General features: G+C 43.7%; 1 protein-coding gene across 1 annotated transcript in view; it reads left to right on the forward strand.

Moving 5' to 3' along the window:
* sptbn5 (spectrin, beta, non-erythrocytic 5) overlaps window positions 1–16431 on the forward strand; it is a 55987-nt gene that overhangs the window by 4524 nt on the left and 35032 nt on the right. Inside the window, exons 3-30 of the mRNA XM_020611531.1 lie at window positions 1803–1970; window positions 2227–2343; window positions 3118–3275; window positions 3351–3579; window positions 5125–5211; window positions 5311–5418; window positions 6068–6152; window positions 6702–6835; window positions 7260–7480; window positions 7922–8060; window positions 8262–8396; window positions 8499–8587; window positions 8803–8956; window positions 9578–9781; window positions 9999–10205; window positions 10356–10533; window positions 11083–11219; window positions 11320–11532; window positions 11681–11833; window positions 12519–12649; window positions 12749–13000; window positions 13496–13571; window positions 13829–14040; window positions 14201–14450; window positions 14801–14940; window positions 15383–15482; window positions 16112–16282; window positions 16405–16430. Coding sequence (XP_020467187.1) covers window positions 1803–1970; window positions 2227–2343; window positions 3118–3275; window positions 3351–3579; window positions 5125–5211; window positions 5311–5418; window positions 6068–6152; window positions 6702–6835; window positions 7260–7480; window positions 7922–8060; window positions 8262–8396; window positions 8499–8587; window positions 8803–8956; window positions 9578–9781; window positions 9999–10205; window positions 10356–10533; window positions 11083–11219; window positions 11320–11532; window positions 11681–11833; window positions 12519–12649; window positions 12749–13000; window positions 13496–13571; window positions 13829–14040; window positions 14201–14450; window positions 14801–14940; window positions 15383–15482; window positions 16112–16282; window positions 16405–16430 — 4274 coding nt within the window. The remainder of the gene's footprint in view (window positions 1–1802; window positions 1971–2226; window positions 2344–3117; window positions 3276–3350; window positions 3580–5124; window positions 5212–5310; window positions 5419–6067; window positions 6153–6701; window positions 6836–7259; window positions 7481–7921; window positions 8061–8261; window positions 8397–8498; window positions 8588–8802; window positions 8957–9577; window positions 9782–9998; window positions 10206–10355; window positions 10534–11082; window positions 11220–11319; window positions 11533–11680; window positions 11834–12518; window positions 12650–12748; window positions 13001–13495; window positions 13572–13828; window positions 14041–14200; window positions 14451–14800; window positions 14941–15382; window positions 15483–16111; window positions 16283–16404; window position 16431) is intronic.

Here is a 16431-nt window from a genome sequence, read left to right on the forward strand (position 1 = left end):
TAACATTTCTATAGATTGTGATCCTAAACGCTTGGCTCTAGGGTTAAGTTAACAGTACTGCAGCTTATAGCCTCTGATGCTAGTAAGCTAGCGTATTAAACATGCTAACTGGTCCACCTGCCTCTTAAATGTAATACTGCTACAGCTAGCAATCATTTAATCTGCCATTTGTTTTCTCCATCACTTGATTAATGTTTGATACCTAATAATAATAATGATAACCTTTCATTTTGTTCCAGTAGCAGTCCCCCTCCCCCAAATATTTAGAAGCTGAGATTCTCACATTTAAGAAGCTACAGTAAAACCAGACTTTCAAAAAATATGATTATTTGAAAAAGGTCTGAAATGATTATTTGATTATCAAAATAGTTGTGGATTAATTTTTTTCAATTAACTGATTAATCACTAGTCATTCAGCAAAACCTGTCCTTTAAGTATTTAGATTTTAAATTTGATGCATGAGATATATATGGTCATACCTAAATCTGTCACTGAATCTGACAGCTTTAATTTCATTTCCTTTTGAAATTCAGATTTTGATTAATCAACAGTAGTGTAGTTACATCTACCTCTGCAGTAATGAATAATGTAAATCATCACAGCGGAGCTGCAACCGGAGAATATTTGTTTGGTAAATGAAGCAAATAAATGACTTGTTGTGGAGTTGTTTTTGATCCGTCTTGTTTCTGGAGTAAATGATCCGACTACCTGTTACTTCTTGGTTTAATCACAGTAAAGTGAACATTTGTGGCTGTTGGACTGTTTGTCAGACAGAGCTTTGTGGATATGACTGATGTGCTGTAAAATAAAAAAGAGGAGCATATCCTCACACTGGAAAAGAAGAAGGAGAGAATGGGGAAGTGGAGTCTAACAAGTGATCAGAGCCTGATGGATGAAGGTCTGCTGGGCTTAATTTAACTTGAATTAGAGGACCAGAATAACAAAGACTGTAGCCTGTGTGGTTGTAGAAGTTAAAACCTGGGTGTGGTGTTGTATGACAACATGTTCCCAGTGAGGCTCTGCTGTAAATCCTCTGGAATCTCCTCCTGGAACAAACACTTGTGACTCTCAAGTTATGACTAGCACTCTGTGAGTTGCAGGAGTTTCTCTGATTAGCTGGTCTACCTTTGAGACGTCAAGTGGCCTGGGCCCTGACCTGCAGATAACCAGGATGTCTTGAGCTGGGCTGGACTTGGGCGGTGTGTAGCACACTCCAGGGGAAAGCTGCACTGTCAGGATGATGGAGATAAAATTTGCCTTTTCGAACTTCCTGCCAGTAACAGAGCCATAAACATGTTTCCTCGCACGCTGAGAAAGCTTTAATTACTTGCACGCTGTACAATAAGCAGAGGGAGTCACAGCCTTTACTAAATAAAATACCAGCACATTAATATAAATATACTCAATTGCACATCCTGCATTTAAACTCCTGTTTAAGCACAGACATATCAGCTTCATGTACTGAGCAGGAGTCAAAGTACTGAACCTGACTGATCGACTGATTCTGACATTTTTAGATATTGACATTTTTTTGACTTTTCTCTTAATAGTTTTGTGAGCTAATGGATAATTGTCACCCTCAGTAAAGTTCCTTAATATTGTACTTAAATACAGTATCTGAACACTTTGCACCACTGACGTGTACTAAAATTAACCTGCAGCTGATAATCCACTAATTATTTTATTTCACTAAAAAGTGAAATTAATTTGTTCCAGTTCCTCAAATGTGAGTCATTATAACTGGGCACCACAGAGTAAAGATCTACTGTCAGTCCTAAACTTGCCCCCCACCCCGCCCACAGGATAGTGTGGAACTGACGGATGTTTACACGGAGCTGAAGACCGGAGTCATTCTGATTCGCCTGCTGGAGCTCATCTCCAAAGACACGCTGCCTCCACCCAGCCGACGCAAGCTGAGAGTCCACTGTCTGGAGAACAACAGCATCGCCATCAGGTTCCTCAAAACCAAGGTGACGCCCTGTACACGTCTCTGTCCCTTAGCTCCCTCAGAACCAAACTAACTGACCTAAAATGTACCTCACATTTATTCCAAGCCTCAAAAACAAAGCACAATGCGTTTTCAAAAAATGTTGTTTTGCTAAATGTGATGTTTTATTGAATGTGCCACCTTTTGCAGCAGCTCCATAAACTGTAGGTCTGTGCATTTTAAACCCACGAGCAGCAGGTTTTCTCTCCTCATCAATCAATCACCGTCTTCTCCGTCAGATTCGGGTGGATCTGATTGGTCCAGAGAATGTGGTGGATGGGGACCGGACGCTGATCCTCGGTCTGCTGTGGATCATCATCCTCAGGTTCCAGATTGGACCGATTAACCTGGACGAGGTGGGAATCGAACCCACAACCTACAGTCGTTTTAGTTGAACTGAGTAAACATGAAAAATTTAGTTCAACATTTTCTTTGTTCTTATTTTATGCCACCTGAACTCAGTTTGAATATAGAATGTACTAAACCAACTTCATGTTGACCTCTCCTTCTCTTACTGAACATCTTCTCACCCTTCCTCCCTCTTCTTTGGGGTCGGCTGTGGCTCAGGAGATAGAGCGGGTCATTTCCTAACCGGAAGATTAGCGGTTTGATTCCCGGCTTGTCCAGTCAACATGTCAAAGTGTCCTTGAGCAAGACACTGAACCCCCAGTTGCTCCCGGTGATGTCACCGGTGTGTGAATGAGTGAGTGCTTGGGAGTGCGAATGGGTGAACGGCCGAATAATGTGAAAGTGCTTTGAGTGTGCTGTAAAGGATAGAAAGGCGCTATACAAGTATAAGACCATTTACCATTCTCTCACCCTTTTTCCTTTTACCTGTCTTCTGTGCTTTTAATCTTCCTGTTTCTGCTTCCCTTTGCTCCTTACTTTCTTTAACCTCCTTTTCCTTACTTTCATTTCATTTTTCTTTTTTCCTCGTTTCTTCTTCCCTTTCCTCTCACCTCTTTTTGTCTTTTCCTTCTTTTGTCTCTATTTTCCTTTTTCTTTCCTCCTGATTTTAATTTCTTTGTACTTTATTTTTTCTATTTTCACTACATTTTCTTTTTCTTTCCTTTTATCTCTTTTTCTTTTTTATTTCCATTCGCCTTACTTTCCTTTTTCCTCCGGTTCAGGTGGACGGTGGAGGCAGTGTGGCTCACCGCTCGGCAAAGGAGGCTCTGCTGATCTGGTGTCAGAGGAAAACGTCGGGCTACGATGGCGTTGACGTGCAGGATTTCTCCTCCAGCTGGAGGGACGGACTCGCCTTCAACGCCCTGATCCACACCCATCGGTAACACACACACACACACACACTCTTGTTTCACCCATCCCTCCATCAGTCTCAGTCATTCTCTCTCCCACCCAGGCCTGACCTTTTTGACTACCGCCGTCTCCATGGCGACGACCCCCGCCGTAACCTGGAGCACGCCTTCTCTCTGGCCGAGCGGGAGTTTGGGATCATGCAGCTGCTGGAGGTTGACGACATTGTGGTGCCTCATCCGGACGAGAAGTCCATCATGACCTACGTGTCCCTGTACTACCACTACTTCTCCAAGATGAAGCAGGAACAGACAATCCAGAAGAGACTCGCTAAGGTCTGAAGCCTCACCACCGGGGGCAGCACTGAACCGCACCCCAACACTGCTACCACAGTGTTTATTACACCATGTTATTACTACTGATAGCTATAGAGTAGAGCTGGCACAATCCCTTGATCAAACAGCTGTATAACAAGAACTGAATTGGCAACAGGCCAGATAATTATTTAACCATTTAAGAGGCTTCGATCTCGTGTTCTGGTTCTATATATTGATGGTTTTCAGTCTAATATTTCTGTGCTGTAGGTCTTTGTTACTACAGGAAGTAACTGTGCTTCAGCTGTGTGAGTTACTGAAGCTAAATCTGTGTTGAGGAGTATGTTTATATTTTACAGGTTCAGGCTATAGGAAACTCCAGGTTACAGGTTAAGGACCCTTAATGGAAAGGGCTCATGGCCGTCTATTCATTTTTCTTTGGGTTTTGGACTGTCAGACAAATGTGACATTTCATTCACCAAACCTTTAAGGAATTAATTTGAGAAAACAAGTGAGAAACCGGAATTTTAATATCGGAAGAAAAACCAAACCATAATAACATTGTAGCTATTGTGCATAGTTTTTCATTTTTTAAAAGAGAAAACTACAGCTGTGAAAACAAAACATTGCATTATTAGCTCCCTCCCACTGATCAAGGGGGAGCCATTGAAGAAAACTGGAGTAATGTAGCTCTGCAACAGACGAGGAGTTTTTATCAGGTGACTCAATATGGGGCTGCACTTAATGAATGTTTTTATTATCATTAATCTGCTGCTTATTTTCTCAATTATTGAATCATTTCTTTGTTTATAAAATGTCAGAAAACGGTGAAATGTGCCTGCTAAAATTTCCCAAAGTCCAGGAGGATGTGTTCAGACTGCCACTTGTATCTAACTGACAGTTTAAAATCCCCAAATATTCCAATCATTGTCAGATATGACAAAGAAAGGCATCACATTAGAGAAACTTCAGCCACTGTCAGTCTGTCACTGACTGAAACGATTAATTGATCTTTGTAATAGTTACTGATTTCCTTTCATTGAACGATCAATTATTTGGCTAATCGTTGCAGCTCTGAGTCAATATTACAGTTTTGACAAACTATTACAGCAAAGCTCAGAAATATAAATAGGTTCTTAGAAGTAGTGGGGGTGGTAGTACCCCTGCTACTTCTAAAGGTAAGTAATATTTTCAGTAGTAGGAGTAACTTTCTTCTGCCCTGACGTCCTTTTGGCTTACAAACACACACACAAGATGAATTGTAACTTTAATCCTGACTTCAAGTCTCGAGCCTCTGTCAGTCCTTTGTAAAGGAGTAACAGCGGACAAAATGTTCTCTACTTCACAAGAGCATCCTCACTCTCGGGTCTAAGGCTGGATTCTGTCTTCATAAAGATAGAACACAGAATACACACACAGTAGGTCATCATCAACTTTGTCCAGGCCGTTGACAGCCACCTGCAGGCTGCTCTCGGTACTGCAACAACACTCAGCCTTTAAATGTTCTCACAGGCAGTTCCTCTCCAAAGAAAACTAATCATAAGACTGCTCTCTGCATCTCCTCAGATCGTTGGCATGCTGATGCAGTTGGATGACATGAAGGTCCAGTATGAGAGAATGGTCTCAGATCTGCTTCACTGGATCAAAGCCAAGGTAACAAACCCAACAACAGTGCACTTTAACAGTAGTGAGAAAACAAAGGCAACCCTAACTTACTGTTGGACTGACTGGTTGTTGACTGACTGTCTGTAGGTGGTGCAGCTGAACGACAGACGATTCCCAAACTCCCTGAGGGAGATGCAGGCACTGATGACGGCTTTCAAGACCTACAGAACTGTGGAGAAACCGCCCAAATACCAGGTCAGACACAAGAGGTCAGCCTACACTCTGCTGCATCTGTTCAGTTATTAACATTTATTCACCTCTCGGGCTTCTTGTTCAGAATATGAAAAATAACTCAGCAATGCTAAGTGACTTACAGCAGGAGTCTGCTTTCTAACATGTTCCAGCTCAGGAGTGTGTCTGAGAAGGAAAATAAGACATATACACCACAAGATGAGTGTTTGTCATTTATCCAAGGAGAACTAGATACACAAATGTCCTGCCTTTAAATGGTACAACACAAAAGACCCACAAAATGTTACATTATTACCAATATACAACATTATATTAGATACTAAAAACAACTAATGAATCACAAAAACTGCAAAACTAAAGAAAATTATCTATGAAAATTTTCTGTGCTAAACTCATCACGGTAGGATTCAAGCTGCTGAAGTTCAGAAGGCCTCGTTCCATTTGTGGGAAGTTTAATGTAACATTGTCGAAGTGATTTTTCTCACTTTGTTTTTTTTTTTTGTTGCTGGAGCACAAAGTTGGTGAAGAGCCTCTTTTGCTTTATCTGGTTCTTTTTTCTTATAATGCTTCATAATCTTTGAGTCATTTGCTCTTTCGACCACTCCAGCCACACTGCTGCTTCTGGAGTCAGTGTCTCTGTCTCTGTCTTTAGGAGCGAGGGGTGATTGAAGCTCATTTGTTCAGTCTGAAGACTCAGCTGGCAGCCAACAACCAGTGGCCTTATAATCCTCCAGAGGGTACTGTATACAACACGCAGTTAGTCACAGTATCTGTTTGTTGTCTTTTTGCTCTCGCACTAGTAAAGCGGTGGGTCCTTTTGTGAGCTTTACGTTTGGTAAACCTAACATCTGACATGTAGTTGTAAACTAGTGGTGTGGTACGTAAGACAGTCATAAGCTTGTTGTGTGGTACTTGTAATTGCTTTGCCTTTTGTGTGTTTTACATTTGAAGCATGCTTTTGTAATGGTTTAGCTTTTATCTGAACATCAAATATTACAAAGAAACAAGTAAGCATGGCTTTTAAATTTCCTTGACAAAGTTTTAACGTTTAATAAAAGGTCGGCAGTATCTGGGGACAACCACTTTTTTATAAAGTATGGTGTCCCTGTTCACAGCAGATCTATTTAGTGGCCACAGGAAGTCAGTGTGTGATATTAATGGGTCATAAAAAGTATTGTGTGCGCACAAGAAAAGAACAGAAACACTCTTGAGTCATCCTACCTTTCATGCTAATACATTATCTGCATTTTCTAACACTGTGTTTCTTCCTGTTTGTGGATGCTAAGGTAAAACCCTCAGCGACATAGAGAAAAGTTGGGTTTTGCTGGAGAGAGCAGAACATGAGCGAGAACGAGCTCTGCAGGAGGCGCTGCTTCGCCTGGAGAACCTGGAGCAGCTCGCCCAGAAGTTTGGCAGGAAGGTAAATACACCTGTCCACAAAAACAGAACTTTATATGTGACAGAAAAACTCGCTTTAGCTGAGTTTACCTTTGCTCCATTTGACTGAAGAAGACTGTGAGGTGAACGCTCCACCTTTTTTTACTATAAGAGACACAGTAGATCTTTTTGACTTCACTGACGATTTATTTGTTGGTTGTACAAATGATGCAGAAGCTATAAATAGCACAAAATCAAATATAATGCATGGTACTTGTTTGGAGCCCAAAGGAAGATAGTTTTTAGGTTTTTTATGTGACAGCAAATGACAGTGGGGGCAAAATCATGGTCAGATGCATCAGCCCTACAGGTTGTGTCCAAATCATGTTGCTGGTGTCAGAGGTGGATGGATGGCAGGGTGTTATATCCAGAATTCAGCAGGTCTTTGATTTGCTTTGCTTTCTCAGGCAGCTCTGAGGGAGGGATACCTGGAGGACACGGTGCGTCTGATCCGGAGACAGGACGTCCGAAGTCTGTCCACCCTGGAGGAGGCTCAGGCAGCCGGTCGCCGTTTAGAGGCCCTCGCCACTGATGTCCTGGCCAGAGATCCACGCTTCACCGCCCTCAGAGATATGGCCAAGACCATCGAGAGGGGAAACTATCACAGCAAGGAGCAGGTCATCAGGAGGTGAGGAAAATATCAGATTTTATAATGACACCCTGTCGCTTCCATAAGCAGGAGGAATGAAGGTGTAAGATTGAATGATCACATGGAGGTACAGCGGTGTGAGACTGGACAGAAACTTAAAGTAGCACCTGGCTAAGGTTTAGTGACCCCCAACTGGAAGGTTTCAGGGTGAAGATGAGACAACTGAAGTTGCAGATTTGTCGTTTCTAATGTTATAGCGAGACAGCAGAGTTCCTCCTGAAGATGATGAATCAAACATCCTGTTGTTTAGAAAAAGGCTGTGTCAGTCTCTCTTATGATACAATTTGTGTTTATATATACAGTTTATATGTTTATGGAGATGAAACTGTGGCTGATTATATCACAGGTGGCATTTGGTGTGTGTGTGTATATATACATATATATATATTTGTGTATGTGCTGCATGTTTGTGTTCCTCAGAGAAGAGAACATCAGCCATCGATGGAAGGTCCTACTGCAACAGCTCCAAGAGCAGAGGGTGCTGCTGAGAAATGTAGTTGAAACTCTGAGTGTCCTTCGAGACATTGAGCTCATCTTCCTGGAACTAGAAGAACTGCAGGTGAGAGATTGCACAGAAACATTGATAATACGTTTGGTCATGGCTGTGCACATAAAACATAAGTGATATGCCAGCGACAGGCAGTCAGTATAGACAGCTGGATCGGTTTATAGGAGCTCGTGGGTTGTGTAAATTGATATGCTTTGTATGAGAGTTGGATCTATTAGCACATCCTTCCTCTCAAACCCTCTGTGTTTCCAGTCCCAGGCCAGCTCTTGTGAACTGGGGAAGCAGCTGGCCGAGGTGGAGTCTCTCCTTCAGAAGCAGGATCTCCTGGAAGCTCGGATCTCAGCTCATGGTGAAACCATCACTGCCATCAGCAGCACAGCACTGAAGGTATGGCATGAATTGTCATCCATGCCCACATCAGCATACTGTCAGAGTTTTAGAAGGTGTCCTTAGGTGTTGTTTGTTCATCTCCTCTTATCTCTCTCTCAGGGGAAAGTGAGAGATGGTCAACAGATTCAGAGCAGAGTGAGAGCTCTTGACGCTCAGTACAAATCTCTGGTGTCCCTCAGCAGCAACAGGTTTTCTTCTGTCTTCACCTTTATTGCTTTCACTGTTTCTGATTTAGCAGCTCATTCACTACACAACAGACAGATGTGACACCTGTACCCCTCTTTCATTCCTTCATGTCCTTGTCTCTGTTTTCTACTCCTCTACCGTTTCATCTTTCTGAGTTTCCTCCTTTCCTTTCCTCCTCCTCCCCCATGCTCTCTTGTTTTCCCCTGTCCTCTCTCAGGAGGAGACAGTTGGAGGCCCAGCTGAGGTTGTTTGAGTTCTTCTATGACTGTGAGGAGCTGGAGTCCTGGCTGTATGAGCGCTGGCTGACCCTGCAGACGGCTGGACTCGGACGAGACCTCAGCCAAATCCAGCTGGCCCAACACAAACACAAGGTGAACCGAAATGTCGCAAACACTGATTCACACAGAAAAGATATGTTAAGATAAACTGAAGAAAAAATGTTATGGTCAAATTTGCACTATATGGTTTAATCTTAATTATATTAATACCACATTATATTAAATATTATAATATTTAAAATGATTTCAAATAGGATAAATTGTGATAAAGATAAGTGTAGATATATTAAATAAACCATCTGTTAAAGTAGATTAATAATTGATTAGTAATGAAGATTATGACAGAAAAATGTAAATTATGACAAGGTAAGTGTAACTTTTATGACTTATTTATATATTTATATTTGTGTAAATAATATAACTATAATATGAAATACTGAATTATTTAGTAATTTATAGCCACACTACTAAATTTATGCCCTCAAAGTAATCCGTTTTTTCTTGAATGATTAAATTTGTCTTGTTTCTATATGACGCCAAATCTGAAGTTTCATTAAACTGAGTTCAGTTCAAATAAAACAGCTTTAAATCCAGGCTGTCCTCTGAAATTTCAAAAATGCATGTACACATTATTAAATGGAAGGAGCAAAGTGTAAAAACCATACAAGCTTACAGTTTTAATGATTCATTTGTAATTTTATGGCCTTATATCAGGCGCTGGAGTCGGAGCTCCAGGCCCAGGAGTCTCTGTACCAGGGTGTCCTGAGTCGTGGTCAGGATCTGCTGTCCAAACAGAACCAGGCCAACCAGAAAGCCATCCAGAAGTGGATCAGGACTTTAAAGAAGCAGTGGAGCCACCTGACCACCGAGGTGACCGGACACCGTGACAGGCTGGAGGCTGCTGCTGCCATCAAGCAGGTGAGTAACGAGCCGCCATCAAACAGACAGAACAAAGGGATTTATAGGCGATGAAGAGAAAAACAGTATCCCTCTTTCTGCTAGCAAATGTTGTTTTCTGTGTTGGCTCCTTCCTGTACTTGTATATTATTATATAACTCAGTTACTGAGTGTGGCTGTGACTTATGGGGATCCAGGTGTTTGAGAAAGATTAGGGAACTGCTTTTTGTCTGTGCAGTATTTTGCAGATGTGGCAGAGGCAAACTCCTGGCTGGGCGACAGGAAACCACTGCTGACCAGTGAGGATCATGGGAAGGATGAGTCGAGCACGGCGGCTCTGCTGCAGCGCCACCTGCGGTTGGAGAAAGAGATGGCAGCCTACGCCTCTGAGATCAAGAGACTGTCAGAGCAGGCGAGGAGTGCAGCACAGCTAACAGCGCTCACTGTGAGTACAGACTTTAAACTTCCTGTGTGTGTGTGTGTGTGTGTGTGTGTGTGCGCAGCTGTCTGCCCATGGCTGCAGGCTGTAAATGGTGACTAATGAGAATATCTCAGTGAGGTATAAACAAAACCTTGTGTGTGTCTGCATCTATAGACTTACCAGGAGCCTCAGGAGACCAGAATGATCCAGCACAGTGACTCGTCTGGAGAGGAGCAGCAGGACTCAGGACCAGGGACATCTTCACCAGATGCCAAGGCTGGGAGGGGCTCTGTGAGCACCCCTCCTCAGAGTGAGGAGAGCAAGGCCAAGGTCCGCTTCAGATACAGCAGAGGTACTGCAGGTCTGCATGGTGCCCCTCCTAGAAGAGCATGATGGGAAATAACTGCCATTTATAAACAGCGGTTTTGTTTACCTGAACAGTAACCATCCAGGTGTCTGTTAAAACACTGGAAGTTTCTCTCAACTCTATAGTTTTCAGACTCTGTTTGTTGTGACTCAGAAATAAGAGAGTTAGCTTAACCTCCTATATGCACACACATTTTAGGATTAGTTTTTACTGCTAAATGCAAAATACTTGTTGCATTTACCTCAGTATTAAAAACCTGGACAGATTTTTATATACATTAGTATGTGATCTTTTGTGCCCTGACTTGGCCATCTAAGGATAGAGGGTGTTTAGATGTCATGGTTTGTTGAAGCTCTTATCAGATTTAGACATATTTAAAATATGTCTAATCAGTAGATTAAAAAGCAATTCATAGTTTGTTGGTAATTTGATAGATTGATTTGTCGTCCAACTCTGCGTTGCCTCCTGTAAGACCCACAGGAAAAGTCATTTGAAATTGTTATTTTGAAAATACAAACACTGGCTGATTTTCAGGTCAGTTTCCTTGGGATCGTAACGAGATTGTAACCATCATCAGCACTGAGCCGGATGGAGACCGAGTTCTGGCCAGAGACAGCCGAGGAAACCAGCAGCTCATCCCCAAAACCTACCTGAGCCTGCTACCGGCACCTGTATGATTAATTATTACTAACATGTAAATCAGATAATTTATCAGTAACCAGTACCTCTCATTACCTCACAGCTTATAAATGTCTTTTTCACTCTGCTCAGACTCCTCCCCCCACCCCCACTGTTTCCACCAATGGTGTGCCAGAAAACCAGAGCAGGAAGCTGAGTCGTCTGAGGCGCAGGCGCTCGATGCGTCGCAACACAAGTGAGATCCAAACAGCACTGCTGCCAGACCCACAGTACCAGAGAGACACTGTGGAGAGCACGCAGGCCGGACTAGACCAAGACTACAGCACCCTGTTCAGCCTGGTCAAGGTGGAGAGGGGCAGCATGGGAAATCTGATAATGATGGAGTTTGAATTTAGATTAAAATAATGGAAGGTGGTGAAACTGGACACATTTAAAGCTACAGACAGCATTTATACAAGAAAAAACTGGTTTGTTGTTGTTTCTGTCTGGTCAGTCAAAGGTGAGGAACCTGGAGGAGATGCTGCGTCTCCATCGATTCTACAACAGCTGCCAGGAGTTTGAGTCGTGGATGGAGGACAAAGAGAATGTCCTGAACACCTTCAGCACCGATGCCGGCAACCTGGAAGTGGTGCAGGCCAAATACGAGGTGAAGACTTTACCAGCATCACAACTTCAAAAGCTGGTTCAACACAGTTTAGTTCTAGCAAATCATTATGTTTAGATGGATTTTAGTCTCATGTCTGTTCAGTGCAGAGCTGGCCCACTATTTATCAGACTCACTGCCTGATCATGTCTGCCCAGGAGAAGGGGAGATGCAGGTTACATCATAATGTTTTTCATTGTACCCACATTTCCTCACTTGTGTCTTGTTCTTGCATCTTTGTCCCTCTCACTGACGGTGTGAGGACAGTGGAAACAAGGAACAAACTAACACTGAGGTGGTTGTGACAGTGGATTGAGCTGCAGGAAGAGGTTTAATCATTTTCTGTGGCGTTTCAGTCAAACATGCCACTACTGCTGCTACAAGATCATCCACTCAAAGATTTTAGCAAAGCCTTATGAGAATGTATCTATAATAATGATCTTATCTGGTTAATCCATATATCCACTTCTGCTGCTTGTCTGGGTCCATGTTGTGTAAATGTAATGAATATATCTCTAGGAAGTGTTGTTACTGCCTGGAATACTGAAAAATGGGAAATAATACCTGTATTCACCCTTGTGGTCTTCCATTAAAGTTTTCTGCTTTGATTGGTATGACTGGTATTTGTTCTCTGTGGTATTAAAAAGTGTTAAACTTAGTGCGTAATGGTGGAGACTTCCTGTCTTAGAACTTCCTGACTGAGTTGGCGAGTGGACGTGGCCAGCTGGATGACATAATGAAAATGGCTGAGGAGCTGGTGAAGAGTCGGCACAGTAGACATAGAGAGATCCAGGCCAGACAGAGGAAGGTTTCTAACAGGTACAACACAGCCCCACCACCACACAGCCAGGATGTTCCAGTCTGTCTCGAGTTAGACTTCACCAACTGAGTCTGGACTCCTGTTCCTTGTGTCCTCAGGTGGGACTGCATCCAGCAGCTGAAGGATGAGAAGGGTCAGGAGTTGCTGAGCACAGCAGACATGCAGTCCTTCCTGCAGAGTTGTGAGGAGGCTAAAGCACAGCTACAGGATCAGCTGGCCCAGCTCGACACCGTAGACGTGGGCTGCAGCTCCTTCACCCTGCTGGCAGAGGAGAAGAACCAGGCTCAGGCCCTCAGGGACATCCAGACCCTGGAGGGCAAGATCGCCTACCTGAGGAGTGTTGCCAAGATGTACGGGTCTGATTTAGATAAAACAGCTTAGTAGCATCATTTAGTTGTATTGAGAAGGAGATGTTTCAGAACCCAGAACTTTCTAAATGTTCACATTTCCTATTATAGCCTCTGTTGGAGGTTGAAGTTTATCATCTGATGGCAGTGATTCTTTCTTCTAAACTTTTAAGACTATTAAGAGTAGCTGAGGATCTTTCTTAGTCACAACCACACTATCACTGTTCATTTTTGTTGTCAAACCCATTAACTGCAGGGAGAAAAAGAATAGTTAAGGAAACATGGACTGTAAATACTCGATCAGCTGCTACACTGTATGATGTGAGGTTTTTCTCAACACTGGTTTAGACCTAAAACAAATGAGAAAAAGACAAAGCTGAAATATTAACACAAACTTTCAGCTGTCTGCTTTGGTATTTTTCATGTTTAGCAGTGGAGGTGAACAGACACTGGGAGCATCAGAGCAGGCTTTACTGCGTCTCATATGCTGTGTTACAGGAAGCAGGACTGCAGTCCAGAAGAGAGTGCAGCCATCATGGAGGAGGTTCGGGGTCTGGAGGCTCTGCTCAAACAGGTTTGACTTCATGTTTCTGTCTCTGTAAGCCATCTCACAGATCTCCTGTCATCTGGCCTAAAATTGGGTTATGAGAGCAGAATTTGGTGAACAGCTAATCTAGTGTAGACACTTAGAAGATTGAATGTAATTGAAAGCGAAATGCATGGATTTGATGCACTGAATCTTCAGAGCAGGAACCTACAGTTTGACAGCCTTCCGGTCAGCAATCACATCAGCCCCCTTTCATATAGTCCTCCCGTTCTGTCCTGGACCAGGTGAAGCGTCAGGCTGCGGACAGACAGCACCTCCTGGCAGAGGCCCGCAGGCTCCAGAGCTTCCAGCAGCAGGCCAAGGAGCTGCAGCACTGGGCGGGTTCGGTGCAAGAGCGCCTCCTGCAGGAGGAGGCGGCCGCTGATGTGGCCTCAGCCGTCACGCTGCTGGAGCAACACCAGGAGCTCTGGCTGGAGATGGAGGAGCAGAGGAACAGGTAAGGAGGAGGAGGCGGCAGGAGGAACAGCCCCAGCATGCAGTAAACAGGTTGGCATTCGTTATATTTTAAATAGCTAACATTTAGCATGAAGGTAGTGGTCTTAGTAACAGTACAGATTAATAATTCCAGTATAAATGACACCCCTGTGTTTTCTCAGGCTGAAGGAGCTGGAGAAACTGGGCAAATCTCTCAAGCAGGGCTCCTCTAATGGTAAGGCAGGTGGTGTCGACATCCAACAAACCCTGGACAAGCTCAGTGCTGATTGGTCTAAGCTGGAAAAGCTGTGGGCCAGTAGGAAGAAGCATCTGGAGCAGGGGCTGGAGCTCCAAAGACTGAACCAGGAGGGAGACCGGATCGAGGCGGCGCTTTCCGGACACGAAGCCCGACTGAGGGTGAATGACGTCGGGGTGAGGACGCTTCACTCTGATCTGTTTTTTAAAAGCCACACTTGACCATGATACCCAGTGGTGGACAAAGTTCTCAGATCACCATAAAGTATCATAGTATTAAAGGTATCTGTGTAGGTTGTAAAGGTGGGTCTAGTACTCAAATAAATATAGTGGGGTAAAAAGTGCAGTATTTCCTACTGAATTGTAGTTGAAGTATAAGATGGCAGAGGAAATACTCGAGTACAAGAACGTCAGAACTGTACTAAAGGACAGACACTGCAGATGCCAGAGCCGCATGCTATGGACAGAGAGAGTCTGCAGTCTGTGTTTTGCACACATTAATAAGCTATTTGTGTTTATTGATGCAGGATTCAGTGGACAGTGTGCACAGTCTGCTCGGCCGGCAGGACGAGCTGGAGGGTCTCCTGAAGGCTTTGGACCAGCGAGTCGATCATTTCAGTCAGCGCAGCCAGGAGCTCATCAACCAACAACACTATGCTGCAAAACAGTAAGAGAACAGGAATGTTAGCACCTGGGCACATGGACCTTTGTTTAGAAGTGTTAAAAAACAAATAGCTTTTTGCAGTAAACTGGTATATGGCAGAAATTAACAGAAGTTCAGTGCATTGTGTGATTTACATCAGATGAAACTGTTCACATGTAGGACAAAACCTTCTGTAGTTACAGTTTGCTTGGAATTTGACTGAACGGTGTCAAACTGTTAAGACAGTGCGATGATACCAGCACTATAGGACACCACTAAAAGTTGATCCATAATCATTCTGCCTTGGTGAAGGTCAGAGCCTGTCAGCTTCAGGAATCTGCTTAACTGTGCCAAGGTGAAGGCGGTTGGTTATTTCCAGTGTGAATCCTCCTTAACAAAGTTGACTACCGAACTAGAAGTGGTATGTGTGTGATTCTGTTTCAAAACTGCTGAGCTTATGTTTCAGCATCAAGGAGAGGAGAAGGAGCATCCAGAAGGCCAACAGGAAGCTGAAAGAGAGCAGCATGCAGAGGAGGAACCTGCTGCTGGCCTCCAGGAAATACCAGGTACTATATCATCACACCATAACCCAGATTTATACAAAACCGGGTAACTGTTTAATTCTTTGTTTGGTTATTTATCTGTGAATCCACATTTTAGTCATCATAACAACTGTCATGTCATGTATGTTATGTTGATATTTATGGTCCCAGTGGGACAGACTAAGGCTGCGTCCACATCTCAGGCCTCAGTTCTGATGTTTCAGTCAGTTGTGATCTTGTTGTGTTGCTGCTTCCTGTCTGCGTGTGTCAGTGTCACGTACCCAGCTCCGGTGTGAACACCGCTGAGCTCCCAAACTGCCACACATCCACAGATGTAACTGAAATGTGAGCCACGTGCGCACAAGAATAACAACCAGGTTGTGTGCGTGGATCTAGGAGCACATATGCAGGCGGCCCAGATTTGATCTGAGGACATCTGGTCTGGTCTGTTGACACTGCTGTGGACACATCAGGTCTGAGGCACCGGGAGGGAAACTGCAGCAGTGATGAGAACACAGGCTTAGTGAATCTGATTTTGGTAACTGTGCTGAAATATTTGATCATGCACAGGAGCACAGCAGCAGTATGTGGAGTTCATTTGTTTTGTGGTTGAAGACCACCCCTGTTACCTTTCTGGATGTTCTCTGCTGCAGGAGTTTCAGAGGGATGCAGAGGAGCTGCTGTTCTGGATGGAGGAGAAGTTTAAAGTGGCTGAGGACGAGTCATACCGTGACCCCACCAACATCCTCCGAAAGCTGAAGCGACATGAGGCGGCTGAGAGGGAGATGCAGGCTAACCAGGTCTGGCTGGACAGACTGGTTCAGGTAAACTGCCGCGCTCTGTTTCCCAGTACAGTGACACACAGTTCAGGAAAAACATCTTCAATTACTTAACTTTACTGACTCGTCACCTGCGCAGCTGTAAACGCATACATGTGTGTATCCAGCTGGGGCAGGAGATGGTTGCAGAGGAG

Source organism: Monopterus albus, unplaced genomic scaffold (assembly GCF_001952655.1).
Source record: "Monopterus albus unplaced genomic scaffold, M_albus_1.0 scaffold115.1, whole genome shotgun sequence".
NCBI classification, from domain to species: domain Eukaryota; kingdom Metazoa; phylum Chordata; class Actinopteri; order Synbranchiformes; family Synbranchidae; genus Monopterus; species Monopterus albus.